This window comes from Diceros bicornis, chromosome 13, assembly GCF_020826845.1.
Source record: "Diceros bicornis minor isolate mBicDic1 chromosome 13, mDicBic1.mat.cur, whole genome shotgun sequence".
In the NCBI taxonomy this organism is placed as follows: domain Eukaryota; kingdom Metazoa; phylum Chordata; class Mammalia; order Perissodactyla; family Rhinocerotidae; genus Diceros; species Diceros bicornis.
The window spans coordinates 34450693-34475712 of NC_080752.1; the positions used below are offsets into that span (position 1 = coordinate 34450693).

A 25020-nucleotide genomic window follows, 5' to 3' on the forward strand; every position below is an offset into this window, starting at 1 on the left:
CACACTGCCCAGTAGTGACAGGCACAGATACGGTGTCCCCGGCCCCTGGGATTGGTGGCCTCTGGACTAAGGACTTCCAAAGGTCGAGGGTGGATCTGAGACCCCAGGCTCTGGGGCAAACCATGAAAGGATCATGTTAGGGCCAAGAATAGGACTGGGTCCGATCCATCGTCATTTATCCAGTATGAATTTATGGAGTGCCGGGCGCTGTAACACTGCTTGGCATTGAAGAGGCTCTATCCTCTGAGCCATCCAGGAAGGAGCCGCACCTGCCCCTCAGCCCATAGCCTAAACAGGGCAGGAGGCCAGAGGGAGCTTCCTTCCAAACCACAGAGGATGTGGGAGCCCCTGCCATCTGCCTGGGGTTACCTTTGGGGAAGTGGACCTTGCTGTGTGGTCATCTGGGTGGTCTTTGGGCTGGGCTGCAGTCACCTGTGGGCCAGGACAGATCCAAGAGCTTCCCTTCCCAGGCTGCCACTCCCTTGCGGGCCCACAGGAAGGACATAAAATGCCTGGCAAAAGGCTTGAGAAGTCACTAGTTTGGACTGGTTTATTCTAGAGTATTGCTTCACTTCTCAATTTCTCTAGTTTCACTAGATTTTTGCAACAAAAGGGGATTTTCTCAACTAGTGACAAACCCTATGACAAGATTATGGCTGGTAGACACATAAAGTCGAGTTTCAGCAATTTGGCTTGTAGTTTCCCGGGCAAGGAGGAGAAGGAGAATGTGAGTGATGGGAACCAGTCGAGGGCACTCCCTCCCTGCACTGAGCAGTCAGCGTGACGTCTGCTCACGCATCTCGGCGTGACGAGATGAGAAATGAGCATTACTGGCCTCGCACAGAAAGATCATCCTCTGAACAGGAGGTCTCTAACTGTGGCCAGTCATGTCAGAAATATGCCAAAGTGTCAAGTCCAGAGAGCTGGGAATTAATCACCTTTGTAGTCCCCCCAGCATCCTTTTCACACAGTAGGTATTGGAAACAAATCAGTTAAATTGAGTTTATGCAGCATTTGCCTTACTGCAGACTAGATGCTTTTCACATTTATTTTTTATTTTTTTGAAAATTAATATATGTTTTTATTTATTAAAAAATTTTCAGCTTTATTGAGGTATGATTGACAAATAAAATTGTAAGAGACAAAGTATATGATTTGACAATTTGACATACTATACATTGTGAAGGGATTCCACCCATCGAGTTAACACATCCATCGCCTCACATATTTACTTTTTTGTGTGTGAGAACTCACATTGTTTTTTTTTTTAATTTTATTTATTTATTTATTTTCCCCCAAAGCCCCAGTAGATAGTTGTATGTCATAGCTGCACATCCTTCTAGATGCTGTATGTGGGACGCGGCCTGAGCATGGCCGGACAAGCAGTGCGTCGGTGCGCGCCCGGATCTGACCCCGGGCTGCCAGCATCGGAGTGCGCGCACTTAACCGCTAAACCACGGGGCCGGCCCACATTTATTCTTATTTAGATTTCAACCACCATTCTGAGAGCTGAATGCTGTTAATTCCCATTTTACAGATAGGAAAACAGAGGCACAGAGGTTCAACAACTTGCCCAAAGACCAAGTAAGAAGAGATGGCTGGCTTCAGTCCTAGAGAAACTCGGAGTGTTCCATAGTATTATTTTTGTGAATGAAGGCACATCGTCTGGACACAATCAGGGCATAGAAATAGCGTAATGGGCAAAATCCTGTCTTTCCCTGGTCAGGTCTGCAGTTTTATTAGAAAAGTCTTTGTGACTGTTGAAACCGAACATTTGCCTGCAATCCAATGAAAGATGAAATCAGTGGTAAGTTAAACTATCCGTTGATAACATATTCCAATTTAGCTCGAGTTAAATGGACTGAGAGTGACCGACGGTTGCAAACTTGCTGTCTGATGAAGCTGATCTGAAGTGGCGCCTCTCCAGCTCACCCTGCCTCTTGTCAGTAGCTGGGGTGGCAGAACTCATCTTTACAAGCCATTAAGTTATTCATGAGAAAAACCCATCTTTCCTACAGACGTAGACATTAGAAGCAAAGTCAAATTACCCACGAGTCCAGGGAACGTGCCCTTCCCTGGGCTGACAGAAATCCGTTAGGTGTGAACGGACAGGGAAGGCAGCTTCCGCCTTCCTGCCCTCCCAGCGGGTGGTATGGGGTCTGCCTGGGTCTTTTTCAGTTCTCACTTCCAAATTTTAAGCTGTAACACTTGAGGACTGTGTCCCGCGTGGTCTTACTGAGGTGGTCGAGTTCTGAGCTGCTATACTTAAGGGCAAAGACCCTGTTTTCTAAATTCCTAATAATTCAATGTTTGTTCCCTTTTTCTTGGTGACCTTGGCTCCTAGGTGGCAGGGAACAAGTCGTGTTCATGTTTACCCCCAGCACCTCACCTCTCACTATGCCGGAGACCAGTGCTTTTGAATCGTCCCTTTTTAAAGCCAGAAATGCTCATTCAAGTTCCTCCTCGGTGAGTCAGACATTTCTCCTGGCCGCCTGCCTTAAGATGTAAGAAGCCTTTGTTTCCTGGATGATCTCACTGCCACAACTTAAAAAGCAGCCTTGGAGTATTCCTAAGAGTGAAAATGGGTCCATCCAGATGTGAATTGCAGGGGAAATGGTAAAATAAGTTACGGTGCATCTACACCACAGAGCACTTAACCAGTGGTTAAAAAGGTTAAGGTAGAAAATAAATTTTACACACACATACACATCTTTATTAGCACCAGAGTCCCTTATAGATTGTGGGGTAAAAATAGAAAACTATTATTCACGATAGCTAAAATGTGGAAGCAACCCAACTGTCCATCAATGGATGAATGGATAAGCAAAATGTGGTATATGCATACAGTGGAATATTATTCAGCCTTAAAAAAGGAATTGACACATGCTACAACATGGATGAGCCTTGAGAACTTTATGCTAAGTGAAAATAAGTGTCACGAAAAGACAAATACTGTATGATTCCACTTATGTGAGGTAGAATAGTCCAAGTCACAGAAACAGAAAGTAGAATGGTGGTTGCCAGGGGCTGTGGGAGGGAGGAACAAGGACTTAGTGGTAAACATGGACAGAGTTTCAGTTTTGCAAGATGTAGGGTTCTGGAGATGGATGGTGGTGATGGGTGCACAACAGTGTGAATGTACTTAATACCATTGAACTGTACATTTAAAAATGGCTGAGGGCCAGCCCCGTGGCTTAGCGGTTAAGTGCGCGTGCTCTGCTACTGGCGGCCCGGGTTCGGATCCCGGGCGCACACCGACGCACCACTTCTCTGGCCATGCTGAGGCCGCATCCCACATACAGCAACTAGAAGGATGTGCAACTATGACGTACAACAATCTACTGTGGCTTTGGGAAAAATAAGGGGGAGGATTGGCAATAGATGTTAGCTCAGAGCCGGTCTTCCTCAGCAAAAAAGGAGGATTAGCACGGATGTTAGCTCAGGGCTGATCTTCCTCAAAAAAAAAAAAAAAAAAGGCTGATATGGTAAATTTTATGTATTTTATCACAATAAAAAAATGGAAAAATAGGGGCCGGCTCAGCAGTGTAGTGGTTAAGTTCGTGCCTCTTCTTTGCAGCCCGGGGTTCTCAGGTTCGGATCCCAGGAGCACACCAATGCACTGCTTGTCAAGCCATGCTGTGGCGGCATCCCACATAAAGTAGAGGAAGATGGGCACGGATGTTAGCTCAGGGCCCGTCTTCCTCAGCAAAAAGAGGAGGATTAGCATGGATGTTAGCTCAGGGCTGATCTTACACACACACACACACACACACACACACATAGAAAACTGATAACAATTATATGATATTCTATTTTTTTTCTTTGAGGAAGATTGGCCCTGAGCTAACATCTGTTGCCAATCATCCTCTTTTTCTTTTTTTTTTTTTTTGTGAGGAAGATCAGCCCTGAGCTAACATCCATGCTAATCCTCCTCTTTTTGCTGAGGAAGACCGGCTCTGAGCTAACATCTATTGCCAATCCTCCTCCTTTTTTTTTTCCCCCAAAGCCCCAGTAGATAGTTGTATGTCATAGTTGCACATCCTTCTAGTTGCTGTATGTGGGACGCGGCCTCAGCATGGCCGGACAAGTGGTGTGTTGGTGCGCGCCCGGGATCTGAACCCTGGGCCGCCAGTAGTGGAGCTCGAGCACTTAACTGCTAAGCCACGGGGCCGGCCCTGTCTTTTTCTTTTCTTTTGCCAAAGCCCCAGTACATAGTTGTATATGGTAGTTGTAGGTCCTTCTAGTTCTTCTATGTGGGACGCTGCCTCAGCATGGATGGCTTGATGAGTGGTGAGCAGGTCTGCGCCCAGGATCTGGACCGGTGGACCCGGGCCACTGAAGCAGAACACATGAACTTCATTGCTATGCCACGGAACTGGCCCCTTATGATACTCTCATTTTTGAAGGGAAAAAGTTTCATGTATGCCACACATTTGTAATGACATAAAGGGCTGGAAGGAAATATGTAAACTGTAAACAGGGGATGTGGGACTTGGGGAGCTTTCCACTTTTTACTTGATGTACTTTGCACCATTTGTTTTTTCAATGAGTGTTACCAGTTTTGTAATAAGCATCAGAGCCAAGGCAGCAACAGCGGGAATTGACGCTTGCCATGAGAGGTCGCTTGAGGTCATTTGTGGAACTAACTCGAGTTCACAGCTGATCTGGGTCATTGCTCTGTGCTGGAGGAACCTCAAACCTTGCCTAAATGAGACATACAAAGACATACCAAGGTCTGGCTTTAAATAATTCTAATACTGAAAACTGTGGAAACTGGGATGCTGTATAATAAGAGCTGGTACTTATTGGGCATTCTCACACCATATGGGTGAGGCAGGCACAATTATGATTCCCATTTTACAGATGGGCAAATGGAGTAACAAAGAGGAGAAGGAGCTTGTCCAAGGTCGTCCAGGTGGTGAATGGCAGAGCTGGGGACAAGCCCCAGGTCCCGCGTGACACCAATTCCATGCCTGTACCCACCATACCCCTCCTCCTCCAGGGCTCAGTTCTGGAGCCCTGGCCCCGCCTCAAGGACAAGACTCCTCCTCTGGCACTGTCACATTCCTCTGCAGCAAGTAAAAGGAACAGGCTTACTTTTTTGATGAAGCAGAATAACATTTATTTATTTCTTAAGATTTTTATTATACATGCTGTATTCATGGAAAATCAAGAGCTTTGAAGGAACTCAAATTAGATATAAATTGTGTTCAGCTGAGCTGGTGACAGTCGTGTTTAGCATGTGAGCAGTTAAGCTGAAGCTCTCTTCTCCTTATAGGTTGCCATCATTTTCTTGATTTCAGCAATAGCTTTCCCTGGATTCAGCCCCTTGAAAAAAGAGAAGAGAATCAACACCAAATGGTAAGCGAAACTGAACGGAAGAAGCCCATGACCTTGGGCGAGACTCCTCTCCCAGCTGCTACAGTGTCAACGCAAGGTGAATGCAAATCACATCCTTTAACACCCAGGGGCTGGGGCTGAGTTCTCCTCTGTCTCCACTTTTAGACATTTCAAGTGGTCAGCGGTCAGCCCTCTCTGGCAAAGGCCCTGCCTGAGTTGAATTCCTGCCGCGGCGGCTCCCTGGAGCAGGCAAACGAGCCCAGGGCAGAGCCACGGGAGCCTGTCCTCTAAATGCCCAGACGTCCAGGAAAGAGCACCTCTTCTGTGACCACAGCCAGCATCAAAATAGCCAGACATCTCTCAGTCTTACACACGACCATCAACATACACAAGCCCTCAAAGGTAAGCGGAAGAAATGACCTCTCTGTTAACCCTGCATAAGCACCGTGAGTTCGACTGGCCAGTAACACTGGGACTGGCTGCAGTTGGGCCCTACAGCTGTCACATCTGTTCTGCAGGAGGCACAATAATTAAACCCAGTGAATGCCAGCCTCGTGGAAGTAGGGAGACAAGCAAGTATTTGGCAAAATTAGACGAAGACTCATCTGAGGTTAGTGAAGGGTCCCCTCATTTTAGCAGGACAACTCTAACCCTGAAATTAAGTGTGTAGAAAGAAAGAAAGAAAATAAAAAAGAAAAAGAAAAGAAGTCTTCAGAGAGAAAGAAAGGGAGAGAGAAGACAGTCTTTGAAGACTGATATGGAATGATCTCCAAAATGTATTAAGTGAAAAAAGGTAGATGACTGTGACATAAAAAAGGGAGAAAAGGACACATATGCATAAAATATCTCTGGAAGGGCACACAAGAAACTGCTAACACCGAGGCTTCCAGGGAGGTGGCTGGGGATGGGGGAGGAGGAAGACCCTTCACAGTACAGCCTTCTGAACATGGAACCATGGATCACCCCCGCCCCCCCCAGTTCATTAAGAGGGATTTTAGACTTAGACGGTCTGCACATAGGAGTCAACCTAATCCAGGTGCGGGGAGGAAGAGCACTGGACTGGGAGGCAAGTGGCCTGCTTCTAGCCCTGCCCCTGACCTGAGAGTGACCTTGGCAAGTCGCCCGCTCCCGACTCCTGCCCCGGGGATCAGCTTCCCCATCCGTGAAAAGGGTTGCACTTGATGATTTTCAAGGTCCCTTCCAGCTCAAACAATCTTGACCTGTGTCTAGTCTCACAGCTCATGTGCATCCCTGCTTTACCGAAGGGGAGGGTGGGACACAGAGGAGGTCACAGAGAGCCTCTGTTCTTGGTGGTCTTGGCTGTCTGCCATCCTCTGCACACCTCAGAATCCCCTGTGGAGCTTCTAAAGAAATACTAAGCCAGGCTCCGGCCTTGGAGATGCTGTCTCTGACAGTCTCAAATAGGCCCAACACTGTTTGTTTTTTTAAATAACAGAGCGTCCCATCTATTGAGTGCTTACCGTGTGCCAGGCACTGTGCTAAGCCCATGAGCGGCATAACTTGCCTCAGAAGTTGCCGAATTCACCCGGGCAGAGCCTGGGGGGAAACTAGGCAGTGGGACGCAGGAGCCTGTGCTCTCCCTCACCTGGTGGGGACACCCACCACGCCCCATAGCAGATCCTGATGCCAAGGCCCCATGAGAAGCACTGTGGCAGAGGGGAGAGCCCCCGGAAACACAGCAGGTTTCCAGACAAGAAATAAGTCTATTACCCAGCCTGGACTTCATGTTTTTTAAGATATGCTGCCTTTTCTTTCTTTTTTTTTTACCGCCGACTGGTTATCCTAGTTTCCATCTTGCTGCCTGCTTACTCACTGCACCTTTAAAGTGAAATTGCTCTGCTCACAGTCTCTGCTCAAAGGGCAGCCCTGGCTGCTCCCTGCCTCCTGACTGGACCTGGGATGGCACCTGACCAAAGGGCACCCAATCCATGGCTGGCCATCCACCTCTCATGTGGGCTGCCATGGAAAGCTGACGTGGGCCAATGAGATTCCCTCTGAGGAATGTGAGCTAAGAAACGCTGAGAGAAGGCAGGCAGACGGCTGCAGCCGAAGGCCAGAGTGAGCCCAGGAAGCAGGAAGTATGAGCAGGCAGAGGGAGTGACAGCTGGTAAGCAGGAGCTCCGAGACAGAGAAAAGACGTACAGAGAGAAAGAACAGGCTGGGTGCCAGAGAGCAGAGCAGCCCGGCAGCAGTGATGTGAGACAGAGACCCTGCGACACGGAGAGGGAATCTGCCTGTGTTCTGCCGGCTTTCCTCCTGTGGTTCCGATGAAGTCAGGGCGAATGCAAGTTCCCGTTCCTGGATTCCTGTGGGGTCCTGGACTCCCTCAATGCTCGAATGTAGCCTACAAGTAAACTCTGTTCCCGAGGGGGCCTGAGTGAGTCCATTCCTTGTGCCAAACTAGCCCCCAGGCTCACACTGAGAGGACAGGCACACTCTGGTCTCTCTCTACCTCGAATGACCAGGTTTGCCCTGTCGGCTGCCTCTTCACAAGCACATGCCACTGCTGACACGTCAGTTCTGAGGCAGAGCTGCGGGCGGCAGCCCCGAGTACCTTGGGACAGGTCTTGGTGCAGTTCATGATGGTGTGGCAGCGATACAGGGAGAACGGGTCCTGCAGCTTGGCCAGGCGCTCCTCCGTGAAGTCGTCTCTGGAGTCGATCATCCAGCGATAGGCCTGGGAAACCAGGACTTATTAGCTGAGCTGTCAACCTAACCGGCCAGAGCAGCCCTCTGGTTCAACTCAAGGCTCCGGGAGTGCACAAGTAGGGGAATGCTCCCAGCTTAGATGCCTGTCTCCGCACGCTTTAATTCTTGCCATCTCTTAAGGAAAGGTTCTCAACTCTTTTATAATGTCTCTTGATTAAGGATCCACAAACCTTTGAACCACACTGCACCTGGTACTCTGGTACTTGATTATATATGATCAGGCATCATCTCCTAATTATTTCAAGTTGCTCATTAGCTTCCTACTCAGATTATGAATTCGTGAAGGCAGGGACTGTATCATACGACTCTCTATCTGTCTTCATAGCACCTACCCACTGGCTGAGTAAACCAATCACTTAACAGACCTCTCCAGTGATAACACTGTTCCACTTACTGATTCTTTTAATTAGTATGTTCATCCCAGAAGCCTGAGATCAGCCCGCTGAAAACTGACCAAGCTCCCATCACTAGGCCTGCTCTAGCAGTGGTACTGAGGACTTCTGCATTTCCCGCAACTCAGATCATTGGTACAAGTGCCAGCTATGAATGTACCTCATTATTCAATCATTAATGTGGCCAGCAATCAATACTGATAAATGGCCACACAACCACGTAACTTTTCTTTTTGTGGGAAAATAAGAAATGAGAAGTTATTTTCTCAGTTGCTGCGAGTCCATGAAAAGCACTGACCACAAATCTAAAAAGTACAAGCTTTCCGGGAACCAAAGACAGTGACTTTCTTTGCCGTGAAGTATAGTTATGGTGAGAGGCAATGCAAAGCAATGCTGCTTTCTCTCTAAGCAACCCTTAAACCCAGTACCCCAGGCTTCCACTGGCCTGGACACAACTTCTAGCCTTACAGCTGGGTAGTTGCTTCTCAGTGAACTTTCTCTCTCCCCTGCGTGCACATTAAAAACCCTGTGAAGGGAGATGGGGAGCCTTCTGACAGATGTGGTCTGGGGAAAGTGGGCAAGTCGTAAGAGCCAGCTGCACAGGGAACACGTCTCATCTGCAAGGCACGGTCTGCCAAAAAGCATGGCATCACCTCCTGGGGTGACCCTCACCATACTGAAATGAAGGCATTTTGCAGATGAAGCCCCAGATTTACTGAAAGCCAAGTGTGGACAATACAACCAATTACCCTGTTTGTAATGGACGCCCACAAAGAAAACCATCGCCCCACAGAATGTCTGGTTTCCAACAATGCACTGTCCTCTTGGATTCCTGGATGCTTGAGTTTCAGTTTCTCTTTTAAAAAAAAATTTCTGTTTTGGTGAGGAAGATTAGCCCTGAGCTAACATCCGTGCCCATCTTCCTCCACTTTATATGTGGGACGCCACAGGATGGCTTGATAAGCGGTGCATAGGTCTGCGCCTGGGATCCGAACCTGCGAACACTGGGCGCCAAACTGGAGCGTGCGCACTTAACCACTACGCCACTGGGCCAGCCCCTCAGTTTCTCTTAAAGCAACTGAAGAGCTCCTTACCTGCATGAGAACCGCAGGTCCCAAATACTTGTCCCCGTTCCACCAGTAACTAGGGCAGCTGGTGCTGCAGCAGGCACAGAGGATGCACTCGTAGAGCCCGTCCTGGGGGGAAAGGGCAGTCAGGAGTGCGGGACGGAAAGACTGCGTGTCCTTAGCTGATCAAGTGTGATGTCTGGGGTCAGTGCATGAAAAAAGTGCCTACTTGCATGTGAGTTTTTTGGGCAAAATCCTAGGGGTGGTTTGCAGAGATTTATCAGATTTGTAAAAAAGATCTTGGAATTGAAATGTAAACATCTGTTGGACTAGAGCCCAGAGTTCTTAAGTTCAAGTACAATGCATTTGTCTTTTAATAAACAAAAATATCTCACATATCTAAAACAGAAACATGAATAAAACCTTACCACCTAGAATGCAGTCTAGGAGAATTTATTTTTTTTGTTTTCTTTCTTTTTTTTTTTGTGAGGTAGACTAGCCCTGAGCTAACATCTGCTGACAATCCTCCTCTTTTTGCTGAGGAAGACTGGCCCTGAGCTAACATTCGTGCCCACTTTCCTCCATTTTGTATGTGGGATGCCCCCACAGCATGGCTTGATAAGTGGTGTGTAGGTCCGTGCCTGGGATCCGAACCTGCGAGGCCTGGGAGCGGAGCGCATGAACGTAATCACTACGCCACTGGGCCAGCCCAGTCTAGGAGAATTTAAGAAGGCCCTGGGTGTCGAGGCATCTAGCAGCATATACTAGCTTCTGCCCTGGCTCGGCAGAGACCTCAGGCTTTCAATGGGAACATCGCCATCATCCTGAATAAGAGCCAACCTGCATGGAGCACTGCATGCTTTACTGGCTTGACCTCATTTGAACATCACAATGATCAGTAATTCTACAGGGTGAGTACTATCAGGTTCCCATTTTACAGGTAAGGAACTGAGGCTCAGAGAGTCTGGGTCATTTGTCTGGGTCACACAGCTCTAAGTAGCAGAGCTGGGGTGGGACCAGTCTGACTCTGGGATCCCTGCTCTTAACACCTGCCACACTGACTTAATGTGCCCAACCAGTTCTAACAAACTGGGCTTTCTGATTTGGGGAACAGAAACTGACTAAAATCAGCAAAACAGAAGGGCATCCTGACATCTGAAGTGACAGTTGATAACAGACGACACAGAGTTGATGGTCATGATTGTAACCGTGAATCTTCAACAAAATCTATGTTCTACTCAGGTAGCTGATGGGAGTGTAAACTGGCCTCACTGGTCTAGAAAGCACAAGGCCACAGGATTAAGAGCCTTAATGAGTCATATTCTTTAGTCTACTTACAGAAAAATCTGTAATAAGAAATTAACTAGAATTTTCTGGATATAACTTGAAGGATAAAGCTGTTTATCTAGCCTTATTTATAATAGTAAAAAATCAGAAATAATCTCATTGTTCAACAATAGCGGATGGTTAAATAATACACAGTGCATACACTTGAAGTAGTAGAAAGCCAAGTGTAAGCTAATGCTTATAAACAATTTTTGAGAATGCGGGAAAATGCTCACAATAACAAAAGTGAAAAAAGCGGGATACAAAAGCATATTTACATTTTGATCCCAGCTACATAAAAATATCATGTAACATACAAAAGAAAAACAAAAGCAGTTGTCAACAGAGGTTATCTTTGGGTGGTGGAATTACAGATTATTTAAAAAATAGTTCTCTGCATCTTGCAATTATCTACAACGAACATTATGGCTTTTAAAATCAAAACTTATGTTCAGCATATTAATTTAAGGAAGTGAAAAATGCTAAACAAATGTTTGACATTTAAATGGGTAAATTTTGATTACCTAGAAAACACACTTGGGGGAACCCTTCATTCCCTAAGAATACCACATCAAGGAGATGTTCACTAGCTGCAAGTATTCCTCCTGCCTAAGGAATGTGAGATGACGGGTTGGGCCAGAGTGGTCAGTTCCAATCTGGACCCTGGGACGTGTCAGACTCCCTGGGAGTTAGAAATGGGGGGCAGAGCTCTGTCCTGAGAACAAGAGACTCTTGAAAGGAGTCAGCTGCTTCCTCTGACTTACAACATCACTGCGTTGACCCTCATTGTCTCCGTGATGACAGAGCTGGGCATTCTGACTAGGACTCTCCTTTCTTAACGGTTTCTGGGGAAGAGGAGAGGGGCTAAATATTCCCCAAGACCTAAAAGGTAGAATTTATTTACTCATTCACATAACTACTATTTATTGATAAAATAACACGTGCCAGAGTCTAGGGACCCAGATAGGAGTTAAGACACAGCCCCTGCCCTTGAGGTGTGCTCAGTCTGATAACGGATTGGCATGTAAATGATTTTCTTAGGCTAAGTGCTGTATTGGAGGAACACATGAAGTGGGGACTGTGAGACAGCACACGTCCTTGGCCCCATGCCGGCACGTTGTTGGGACTCATCTCCATTTGTTCCCCTTCCCCCCTCTCCCTCTCCTCAAGGACACTGAGTGTGCAGGGAGTGAGCATGCCAATCAGAGACTTCTTAGAGGAGGTAAAAGTAGTGCAAGAGAAGGAGACTAAAAACCTGATGATAACTCCTTCACTGTAAGAGACTTCATAGCTGGTACAGAGGAATAGTAACTCCAAGAGAGGGAGAAGGCCCCTGACAACCCGCAGAGCAATCACTAGACGCGTGGTGCTGGGAAGGAACATCGAGGTTCTGGTCCCAGTTTTGCATTAACTGTTTTGCTCCCATCTGTAAAACAGGGTGGTGGTAGCAGGACTGCAAATGGCCAGCATGTGTTTTATCTGCCTACAGTGTTAAAAAGCAACTTGGATTTAGCTGTCAACTTTTAAAGACCGGGCAATTTGCATACTGGTTTCTTTAGAAAAAGATGAACATCTGGCAACACAGTCCCAATCTGCCCCTCCAGGCAAGGCACAGGCACTCCAGCTCGTTGGTCCACTCCGGGCTGTTCATGAGTTCATGCTACCCATCTGGCCCTGAGAGGATGGATGTCCACCCCTTGGACAGATGCTTTTGAAGTTCCTTTCCAGAATACACTAAATGGTTTGCATTATCTCATGCTGCTACCCGTCGCCCCCGCCCCCAAGTCACACTTCCCAGCAAAGGTGTTTGCCACAAAATTCCTCAAATCAAGACAATAAATGGGGACTAATGACCAGTTTCTCACGATCTTCTATGGACTGCAGATACTGCTGCTTGCCTTGCTGGGATTCATCCTTCTTCTTCAAATAAGGCTCAATGGATTTGTACTGAGCATAGAAGTTGCTCAAATCCTGAGAGTAAGAGGAAGAAGAAGAAAAGGGTCAGATTCCACCGTCACCCCTTACCTTTCTTTTTACCCACCCCATTTCCTGGACACTGCCTACTTCCCCACCCTAGGACAGACAGACATCAGACTGTCTTCCCCTGGCATGGATATGTGCAAAGATTACAAAAGGAGAAACAGTCACAATGTTAACTGTGGTCAGGAAATCTCTCCTTCACCCACTTGGGAAACTTTCCAATCCCACCCACCCTTGAAAACACCCAGTTGGCGAAGGTGGTCAAATATAGGGAAGCAGAAATTAGAGTGAAATGTGTAACTGTTGCTTTCCCAACTGGTATTTTCCACATGAATTCTTTCTAGTTATGGCCAAATTCTTCATTTCTGGGACTGTTCCAACTCTAAAACTCTGTGCCCTGTTCTTCTCAAACAATCTTCCCCAAATGAGCTGCTGGAGGATCTTCCAGGCGTGTTTATCTTCCGCCGTTCAAACTGCTTAATTAAACTCAGACAGGAAAAAAGCCTGCCCTAAAGAACACATAGCATAACACGCACACACCTCTCCCCCTTTCCCTGCCAAAAAAAAAAAAAAATACGGGGAGAGAGAGGGAGATGCAGAAACTCACAGGAACAAGATCCTTTATCACATACATATGCGGAAGAGGGTAGATTTTTGAGACTTTGCTGAGGTTAGTGTCAATCCTTCGGGTGCAAGCTAGAGTGTTGCCTCCATTGATATTCATTGCACAAGAGCCACAGATACCTGAGAGAGAAAATACAGTAACACTTGCTTACCCAGATTCAGAGTCAGCCCAGCTTCACATTCTGTTTCTGGGTGGTCGCTCCTCTCCCACCAGGAGCAGCACTGTCATGGAACACACCTGTGGCTGACGTACCTGCTGCCCTTTTCTCTTTTCCTCCTTCGTCCTGCCTAGAATGTAGACCTAACAGCTGTAGTTCCAAAATCCATTCTGTGACCATGAGGCCACTTGAGGGTGGAAGCTACATGCTAAGGACAGCAGTGGTGATGGACAGAAGGAGGCTGGGGTGCTGTTGGCATCACAGAGTTCCCACACCAGTCCTAGCTCCACGCTTCAAGTATTGTGAGGGATAAATCAGCCTCTGTTTTTTTTTTTTGGTGAGGAAGATTGTTCCTGAGCTAACACTTGTGCCAATCTTCCTCTATTTTGTATGTAGGATGCTGCCACAGCACGGCTTGATGAGTGGTATGTAGGTCCGCGACCAGGATCTGAACCTGCGAACCCCGGGCCGCCGAAGTGGAGCCTGCGAACTTAACCACTACGCCACGGGGGCAGCCCCAGCCTCTGTTTTTTTAAAGCCACTTATTTTAACTCAAACTCTAACAGATACGGTACCCAAAAGCAAATCAACATTGTCTGGGTCATCTTAAAGTGGAGGCCTGGATACAGATCATCCAGAGAGAGTTGTTGTTCTATTGTCTCTACAAAACAAGCAGCATAGTGGTTGCCGTGGGGATATGAAACCCACATAAGCTGCCTGAGGACTGACTTTCCAAAGAGAAGAATGAACTAATGTGAAACCAAACCAAGCAAAAATAAGGTTTTGACCAAGGACCCTGAAATGAGAACTTTCTTAGCCTGGAATCATTTCTGGTGTATGGAAATTTCCTAGGTATTTCAGAGTTTAAAAATGACTATGCGGGGCTGGCCCAGTGGCGCAAGCGGTTAAGTGCACGCGCTCCGCTGCAGCGGCCCAGGGTTCGCCGGTTCGGATCCTGGGTGCGCACTGACGCACTGCTTGTCAGGCCATGCTGTGGCGGCATCCCATGTAAAGTGGAGGAAGATGGGCACGGATGTTAGCCCAGGGCCAGTCTTCCTCAGCAAAAAAAAAAGAAAAAAAAAAAAAAGAGGAGGATTGGCAGATGTTAGCACAGGGCTCATCTCCTCAAAAAAAAAAAAAAAAAAAAAAATGACTATGCAATCTAAACCCCTGGTACCACTTCTCTGAAGCTGTTTTTTGAAGATCATCAGGCCAGAGAAATGTGATTACTTGCGAAACTTGCACTGGGTTATCACTTTCATACGACTATACTTTCTCCTTTTCCTGTAAATCTTAATAAGAGTATAAGGGAACACAAAGATCTGTCCTAAGCAAATACTCCTCAAGTTCCCCGGGAGACTGAATATTATCAACATGTTTATGTACACCTGGCATCCAACCAGAGCAGTATGATTTAATAAGAAATGGCATACAATTTAAAAAATAAGCCCAATGAATATTCCCTTGAAAAGGCTCCCCTGGAAATTCTCTTAATGAACAGTAAGGGAATAAAAAGGAGTGCAATTAATGTCATTTGGCCTCATTTTTTCTAGTCCAGATGGGCCACACTTTATGTTCCTGGCTCTGAAAGAGTCTTACGGGGGAAGGTTACTGAAAAGCATCTGTATTTCCTGTGTTGCCAGGACTTATGTGGGGAAGGTTGGTGTTTAATTACAGCAGAATGTTCCCTGAACAGCAGGACTCAGCCAAACTATCACAATATCTGTCAGCATTTGCTACATTAAATCCAATCCTGTAAGATCAGATGAATCAAAACAGATGTCTTAGAAGGAAGACTTCAAATGCTTGAAATATGCAGCAGAACAAAGATAAAAGGCGATGGCCCAATATCTAGTGACTTTCTTTTATGGAAGGTTATTCTAGGAAGAAAGTTCAATCACAGCCCTTGGTCTTGGCCCAAGTTACCCTCTGTTTTGGTTTTCTCCCAGGTTTCCCAGGCCGGCCAGCAGAGTGTACCACCCGAAAGTGCAGTTCTGGAATCTGACAACTCTGGCTGACTCCTGGCTCCCCAACTCACTGTCTACATGTCTTTCTGGAGGTCCCTCAACCTCCCTGGGCCTCAGTTTCTTCATCCGTATATTGAGCATAAAAAATAACAGCACCTGTCTATCTCACGTAAAGCACACAGAGCAGAGCCTGGCACGTGCTCCACGGCCTTCAAGGCCAGCGAGACTTCACTCACCCCTGTGTGGTTTTTGTTGTATCGGAGTACCACTCGAACGATTATTTAGGAGTTTTCCTTAAAACAACTCATTTTTACTTAAATTCATATTAAAAAAACCACTTATATCACGGTTACACTGCCATTAGTAATTATATTTTTGTAATATGTAAAATAAACACATAGCTATTAAAGTAAAAAACGCTGGTCTGCACACTGCCTGAAATCAGCTCAGGTGGCACCAGCAGCACACTGTGGGAAACGCCGTTCCCATCCAGAACAGTCCTACTGAGCACCTGCTCTGTGCACACGTAATACTGGGAGCTGGAGGGGGACTAGTGTCTCCCTTGTTGGACAAGTGTTAAGTGTGCATAAGCACAGCTAGAAACTCTCCACTGCCGCCCTAACAAACGAGCTCAGCAGTGCAGAGGTGGCTGGCTCGCACATCCCAGTGAATCCAGGAAGGGTGCAGCAGCTGTAAGAGACCGCCAGATGCAGAACCACGTGACAGAAAGCTCCTGAAGGGAAGCAAACTCAGAAACCAGAACTCGTACCACATTCAAATTTCCGACACATTTACCCAAATTTCCGGCACAGCAAGGTCACCTGCAGTGTTCCCACCATTCTCCAGGGATCTCCAGCAGTTTTGTCCGGCCCAGGGCTCTTTTGAGAACCAGAACATAAGTGTCTGGGACCTAACAGGGAAGGAAATGCTTACCTTCTCTGCATGATCTTCGGAAGGTCAAGGTAGAATCAATTTCATTCTTAATCTTGATTAAAGCATCCAACACCATAGGACCACATCTGACCAAAAAAAACCACAAACCCCAGTTGTATTTACGTGAAGCTTACTCTCCCGCACTCCATCACAGGACGATCTGAGACATCTGCATTTATTAGTGCTCTTCTCATCCATTTGGTCTTCTCAGGTCACATTCAGGATTTTTCCCTTAGTTTTATTTATAATGTACATTCTTACACATTTTAGGTACTGCAGAGTTCTATTTTGATGATCATACTGCATATAGATTTCTAGGAAATGGAAAGCTAAAGAAGTAGGGAAGTATTCAGGTTTGGAAACAACTTCCACATACTGGCCATTTTTGTTTTTTTCTTCTAAAGCTGCGTGCAAAGTCTTCCCAAATAACTTACTTCAAATTTTAGTTTTATTTTTAGGATCCACATAATAAGTAGCTTTAAATGGATAGTTAGTAATAATAAAAGATAACCATCACAAAAAATGTGGTACAGAGAATAAAAGAAAATAAATCACCCACAGTCCCCTAATCCAAAGTGCTGAGTGTTTCGTGCACGTGGGGGCAGTGGTGGGGTGGGAAGGGCAGAGCAGTGGGCTTGGATTCTGGAGTGCAGGCCTGGGGTCCGAGAGCCTGGTCTGAATCTTGTCTCGGACACTTACTAGGTTATAGACAATTTACTTAACCAGCTCCCCATCTATTAAGCACGGAGAGCAACACCCACATCTCACAGGACTGTTGCAGGGGAATGAATGGCCAGGAAAACACAACACTCAGAGCAGCGTCTGCCACATACATTTACTTTAACTTTGATTATCGTCATGCAGAGACTGTGACGCTATGGAAATGGCTTATTCTTTCTAAACTTCAGTTTCTTTATCTGTAACATGGAGGTAATATTTATATCACAGGATTATTATGAAGATTAAATAAAAACATGCGATTTTCATAGTACCTGGCACATAGATAAGTGCTCAACAAATCTATTTCCTGATTGCCACCCCCACCCCTGTTCCTCTCAGTATTTTTCTATGTGTGGGATTTAAAAAATACGCCCCCCATTTCCTTTAGCATTATCTGTATTTTTTTCCAGCTTTACTGAGATATAATTGACAAATAACATTGTGTAAATTTAAGGTGTACAACTCGATACTTTGATATATGTATACACTATGAAATGATGACCACAGTAAGGTCAGTTAACACACCTGCATCGCCTGTATTTCTATCAGCAACATGCAAACACCCTTTTCACTGTACCTTTGCTAAACGCTGGGAACTGTAACCTTTAAGAACCTCCGCTATTCTGAGAATGGAGATGTGTTATTACTGTCAGTGTTTTAACTGCAGAGCTTTGAACACTACAGTGATCGAGTGTGCCAGGTTCTGTTCTAGGTGCTGGAGATGCACCAGAGGACAAAACAGGAAAATCTCTGCCTGTGTGCAGCGTTCATTCTAGCGCCCTAATTCTACAGTCTCTGTCCATGTTCTTTGCCTCTTTTACTGAAGACTTGGGATTCTTTTTTTTTTTAAAGATCTGAGCCTATCATCTTGTAAAGGAAAACTCTTCTGTTTTTCCTACTCTACTACTAGTCACTACCAGTACTCCATTTCTGACACTTCTGGTCACCAAACGTGTGGGGTTTTTCCATTCCAAGCAATTCTGCAACACCAGCTGGGTGTTCCAGAATGTAACTCAATTCTGACACTATTTACCTGGAAATACTGTCAGATCCCACAGGTTAAGGGTTCAGTCCCACAAGACTGCCTCCCCTCAGATGGCAACTGCAAGTTCAGGCTGTCACCTGTGCTTCTGACCAACCAACTCTAAATCAGAGGTTCTCGTGACTCCCGCCTTGGGTTTGATAATTTGCTACTGTGGCTCACAGAACTCAGAAAAACAGTTTATTTACTAGCTCACCAGTTTATTATAAAAGAAGACAACTCTGGAACAGTCAGATGGAAGAGATGCACAGGGAAAGGCACGTGGGAAGGGGAGCAGAGCTTCCACGCCCTCTCCAGGCGGGCCACGCTCCCAGCACCTCCACAAGTTTACTAACCAACTCTGAACCCCGTACGTCAGAAATTTTTATGGAGGCTTCATTATGTAGGCATGACTGATTACATGACTGGCCACTGGTAAGTGATTCAACCTCTAGCCCTTCTCCCCTCCCAGGAGGTCAAGGGCTGGGGCTAAAAGTTATCTAGGGGCTTTCCAAAACCCACCTCATTAACGTAAACTCAGGTGTGGTTGAAAGGGGCTTGTTATGAATAACAAAAAATACCATTTCACCTTTATTATTTATCTGGAGCTATTTTAGGAACTGGGAACAAAACCAAAGTATAACAAAAGATGATCCTATAGCTCTTATCATTTAGGATTACGGGGTTTTAGGAGGCAGAAACCCTGGACAAGAGGGTTTCTTGGACAAGAACAAAATCTGTTTCATATTAATATATGATATAAATAATTGGGTACAAATTATTGTGAACAAATAATTGGGACCCCTCTCCCTGGTCTAGCGGGCGAAACTAGCAAGCAATCTGCATAGGCTGACTCAGTACAAAATCTCTGCAGTCCTGTGAAGCGGCCTTGCAGGTCGTCTTAAGCCTGTGTCAGAATGACCCTGCAACCCTTCACCTCACGACCACAGACGCCAGCGGGAAAAGACCTGCAACAAGAAGAGATACAGTGTACCCGGCTCTCATATCCTCTGGCTACATTTTTAGGCCAAGGGGATAATGAGCAGCGCTGGTACTTGCCTCCCTCTACACGTGGACAGCACCAACATTCTAGGATATATAACCAAGAAATTCCCACTTTATAATCTAGAGAAAAACCAGACATACCCTGTCACAGACAAACAGATACCCCTTTGGCGTATATGACTGCTGATGAGTAAGCCCCTTTCTTCATGTACACTGCCTTGTAAAAAGGTAAATAAACTGTGCTCAGATCTGTAGACCTCCGAGCGCTTCCTTCACGACACTCTGTTACTGCCCAAAGGAGGGGGTCATGTGCCAGCCGCAAGACATGCCAGTAGTCAAGAGGCAAGGAGGTAGGAGAGGAAGGACTTAATTACAGCTGCTATCAAGAGGGACAACGGCCGACTAATGTCTGAAAGAACCATCTTACAGAACAAAGACTACAGGCCAGTTATATGGGGGGCCGGTCTCTGGGTAGGGGAGGCATCTGGTCTCAGGGTGGGGGCATCCATTCTTAGTTCCTGATAGTCTTGGGTTTCACTGGATGTGCATCAGAGACCAGAGCTACGCCCTCTATCCTGATCTTTCAGCTGTCCTTGATGACGGCTATCAGCATAGACTCTCCGCCTAGGGGTCATCACACTCCTAAGGAACTCAAAAGAACAAAGCTACTGACTTATTGCAGCAGGGAGGGGCCATAAAATCCACAGAGCATGTCTGGGCTAGTTTATCAGAGGTCATTCAAAGTTACAATACAGTTTCTTTTCCACAATATGGCTTCCCTCATGTCAACCTTGTGTTGAGCCGGTATCATGTTGAACTGTTTCCCGGGTGTGAGTCCTCACTCTTGATTACTGAATAAACTCTTTTTTTTTTTAATCTCTTGCTCTCTTGTTTTTTTTTGAGGAAGATTGGCCCTGCACTAACATCTGTTGCCAATCTTCCTCTTTTTTTTTTATTTTTTCTCCCCAAAGTCCCACTACATAGTTGTGTATCATAGTTGTAGAGTTGTAGCTCTTCTATACAGGATGCCACCTCAGCATGGCTTGATGAGTGGTGAGTAGGTCCGCACCCAGGATCCAAACCGGTGAACCCCAGGCTGCCGAAATGGAGCGCACAAACTTAACCACTATGCCACTGGGCCAGCCCCCTGAATAAACTCTTTCAATGAAATTTTATCAAGACTCTCTATTTCAGTGGACAACAGTGTCACACATCTATCATATCTGTTGCTAATCCTGCTCCTGCCCTCAACCAGCAGTAGGCTATGTGACCTCTAATTCTGAAGTCACACATTTTTAGACACATGTCAGATTGAAGTGTTTACAATGTTACAGCTGACCACTGTTTCCTTATGATGCTATCTATCACTTTTAAGTCTAAAAGGACCACTACCCTTCCCGAGGTTTGATGAACACTTTAAATTTTCTCCTAGTTTTTACATTTTTATACTACTCCTCTCAAACTGAAAAAATTGCTAATCAATTGCCCCAAATCATTGATTGACTAAACCCTCTTTTGCTTCTTATTTATGATACTCAAATTTTCTATAAAGAAAAGTCTATTTTGGAATTATTTTTTATTGGAATGATTTGTTTCTTCTTGTCCTGGCACATTTTAAATTACAACAATTCTCTTTATTCATTTTTTAAGTTACAAAAGCTAAATCTGCATCTTATAAAAATTTCAAATACAAAGTTAAAAAGCCAAAGGCCTCCCTTTAAACGTTCATGCTAAATTTCATAATACATGGTATAATTAAGAGTTTGGTATAAATTTTCTCAGACTTAAAAAAAAAAAGCAATATACCCAAACTTATGGGATGCAGCAAAAGCAGTTCTAACAGAGAAGTTCATAGCAATAAACTACTACATTAAGAAGCAAGAAAGATCCCAAATAAAGAACCTAACTCTATGCCTTAAGGAACTAGAAAAAGAACAAACTGAGCCCAAAGTTAGCAGAAGGAAGTAAATAATAAATATTAGAGCAGAAATAAATGAAACAGAGATTAGGAAAACAACAGAAAAGATTAACCAAACTAAGAGTTGGTTCTTTGAAAAGACAAACAAAATTAACAAACCTTTAGCTAGATCAACCAAGGAAAAAAAGAGGACCCAAATCAACAAAACTATAAATGAAAAAGGAGACATTACAACTGATATCACACAAACACCAAGGATCATAAGAGACTACTATGAACAACTATACACCAACAAACTAGACAACCTAGACAAAATGGAAAAATTCTTAGAAACATACAAACTACCAAGACTGAATCAGGAAGAAACAGAAAGTCAGAATAGACCAATTACTAGTAAGGATATTGAATCAGTAATCAAAAATGGCCCAAGAAAGAAAAGTCCAGGACCACATGGCTAATCTGGTAAATTTTACCAAACATTTAAAGAAGAATTAACATCATTCCTTCTCAAACTCTTCCAAAAAGTTAAAGAGAAGGGAACACCCCCAAACTCATTTTACAAGGCTAGCATTACCCTAATACCAAAACCAGAAAAGGACACTACCAGAAAAGAAAACTACACACCAATACCCTGATGAATACAGATGCAAAAATTCTCAATAAAATACTAGCAAACCAAATTCAGCAGCATTAAAAGGATCATTCATCATGATCAAGCGAGATTGAAACCTGGGATGCAAGGATGTTTCAACATATGCCAATCAATGTGATACATCGCATTAACAGAATGAAAGAAAAAATCGTATGGTCATCTCAAGAGATGCAGAAAAAGCATTTGTCAAAATTCAACATCTGTTCATGATAAAAATTCTTAACAAATTAGGTATAGAAGGAACATACTTCAACATAATAAAAGCCATATATGACAAGCCCACAGCTAACATCATACTCAATGGTGAAAGATTGAAAGCTTTTCCTCTAAGATTAGGAATAAGACAAGGGTGTCCACTCTCACCACTCCTATTCAACATAATACTGGAAATCTTAGCCAGAGCACTCAGACAAGAAAAAGAAATAAAAGGCATCAGAATTAGAAAGGAAGTAATATGTCTCTATTTGCAGATGACACGATTTTATATATAGAATCCTAAAAACTCCACCAAAAAACTGTTAGATCTAATCAATGAATTCAGTAAAGTTGCAAGATACAAAATTAATATGCAAAAATCAATAGTGTTTCCATACACTAACAACAAATTATTTGAAAAAGAAATAAAGAAAATGATCCCATTTACAATGGCATCAAAAATAATAGAATACTTAGGAATAAACTTAATCAATGAAGTGAAAGATCTCTACTCTGAAAACTACAAGACATTGATAAAAGAAATGGAAGAACACACAAATGAATGGAAAGGTATCACATGTTCATGGATTGGAAGAATTAATATTGTAAACATGTCAATACTACCCAAAGTGATCTATAGATTCAATGCAATCCCTATCAAGATTCCAAAGGTGGGCCGGCCCCATGGCTTAGCGGTTAAGTGCATGCGCTCCGCTACTGGCGGCCCGGGTTCGGATCCATTTTCCATGTGTTAAACCAACTTACATTTTCCAGTGTTAAACCAACTTGACATTCCTGAGATAAACCCCAACTAGGTCATTAAGGCATTATCGTTTTTTACCGACTGCTAGATTTGATCTGTTAAAATTTTGTTGAGGATCTTTGTGTCTATGTTCATGAAAGATACTGATCTGTAATTTTCCTTTCTGTAATGTCTTTGTTAGATTTTGGTATCAGGTTACGATGGTCTCATAAAACGAATTGGGAAATGATTATTCCCTGTTTCTGAAAGAATGTAATATTGGTGTTAGATTTTCCTTAAATGTGTGACATGATTCACTAGTGAAGACACCTGGGCCTGGGGTTTTCTTTGTGAAAAGGTTTTTTTTTGCTAACATCTGTTGCCAATCCTCCTCTTTTTGCTGAGGAAGATTGGCCCTGGGCTAACATCCCTGCCCATCTTCCTCTACTTTATATGGGACGCCGCCACAGCACGGCTTGACAAGTGGTGCCCTGGTGCACGCCCGGGATCTGAACCCTGGACTACCGCAGCAGAGCGCTCACACTTAACCACTACGCCACCGGGCCGGCTCCCTATGAAAAGGCTTTTGATAACATGTTTAATTTCTGTAACAGACATAGAACTATTCGTATTTTCTATTTCATCTTATATCAGTCTGGTAAGTTGTATTTTTCAAGAAATTTGTCCATTTCGTCAAAATTATTGAATTTATTGCCATAAAATTATTCATAACACACTCTTGGTATCATTTTACTATCCATAGGCTCTGTACTGATATCTCTTCTTTCCATCTTGATATTGGGATTTGTTTTCTCTCTTATTTTTGACGAGTCTGGCTAGGAGATAAAATTCTGTTGATGTTTTCAAAGAAAGAACTTTTGGTTTTGTTTATTTTCTCTACTATTCTCCCCCACTCCCCACCCCTGCATTACTGCTCTTATTTTTATTATTTCCTTCTTTCTATTTACTTTGAGTTTACTTTGCTCTTCTTTTTCTACCTTCTTAAGGTAGAATCTTAGATCACTGATTTTAAACCTTTTTTTTTTTTAGTGAGGAAGATTAGCCCTGAGCTAACATCTGCTGCCAATCCTCCTCTTTTTGCTGAGGAAGATTGGCCCCAGGCTAACATCCGCACCCATCTTCCTCTAGTTTATATGCAGGATGCCTGCCACAGCATGGCTTGATGAGCGGTGCGTAGGTCTGTGCCCAGGATCTGAACCTGTGAACCAACCCCAGGCTGCCGAAGCAGATCTCGAGACCTTAATCACTACGCCACTGAGCCGGCCCCTCTTCTTTTTTAATACAAGCATTTGAAGTTATATAGTTCCCTCTAACCCTTGCTTTGGATGCATCTTGCATATTTTGAAATGCTGTATTTTCATTATCATTTAGCTCAATATATTTTCTAATTTCCCCTGTGGTTTCTGCTTTGATGCATGGATTATATTACTGTTAAGTGTTTTCTATTTTAATTCCATTGTGATCAGAAAATACACTCTGTAAGATTCTAATTTTTTGAAATTTATTGAGATTTGTTTTATAGCCCAGTATCTTAGCAAATGTACCACATGCACTTAAATAGACTGTGTATTTTGCAACTGTTTGGTGTGGTGTCTCAAAAATATTAATTAGATCCAAGGTGGCTGATAATGTTGTTCAAATTATCTGTGTCTTGACTTTTAAATTCAGTTGTTCTATCAATTACTGAAATAATTGCAGATGTTTATGTGTTCCTTTAATTCTTTAAATTAAATCCTTTAATTTTTTCAATTTTGAAGCTCTGTTATTAAGTACATTCACATTTATGATGGTTATGTCTTCCTGATAAAATGATCCCTTTATCATTATGAAATGTCCCCTCTTATTTCTGGTAATATTCTTTGCCTTGTAATCTACTTTATCTGATATACCTACCTTTCTTATGCTTAGTGTAATTTGCATGGGTATCGTTTTCCACTCTTTTACTTTCAACCTATCTGTGTCTTAAATATTTTAAGTGCATTTCTTGTAAACAGTATGTGGTTGGGTTTTGCTTTTTTATCTATTCTGACAATCTCTGCCTTTTAATTGGAGTGTTTAGTCTCTGTACATTTGATATAGTTACTGATATGGCTGGATTTGGGTCTGTCATTTTACTATTTGTCCCATCATTTTTTTTTGTTTTTTCCTGCCTTCTTTTATGCAATATTTTTAGATTAAGTAAATATTTTTAGAATTCCATTTTAATTTATATATTGGCTTTTTAGCTGT

At 44.0% G+C, this 25020-nt stretch overlaps 1 protein-coding gene across 1 annotated transcript in view; it reads right to left on the minus strand.

The window, feature by feature from the left end:
• Positions 1–5074: 5074 nt before the first annotated feature.
• Positions 5075–25020, minus strand: part of SDHB (succinate dehydrogenase complex iron sulfur subunit B) — a 34869-nt gene continuing 14923 nt past the window's right edge. The window contains exons 3-8 of the mRNA XM_058553027.1: positions 16518–16603; positions 13443–13579; positions 12710–12826; positions 9557–9658; positions 7916–8038; positions 5075–5328 (exon numbers count right to left, since the gene is read on the minus strand). Of these exons, the coding sequence (XP_058409010.1) occupies positions 5251–5328; positions 7916–8038; positions 9557–9658; positions 12710–12826; positions 13443–13579; positions 16518–16603 (643 nt within the window). The 3' untranslated portion in view covers positions 5075–5250. The remainder of the gene's footprint in view (positions 5329–7915; positions 8039–9556; positions 9659–12709; positions 12827–13442; positions 13580–16517; positions 16604–25020) is intronic.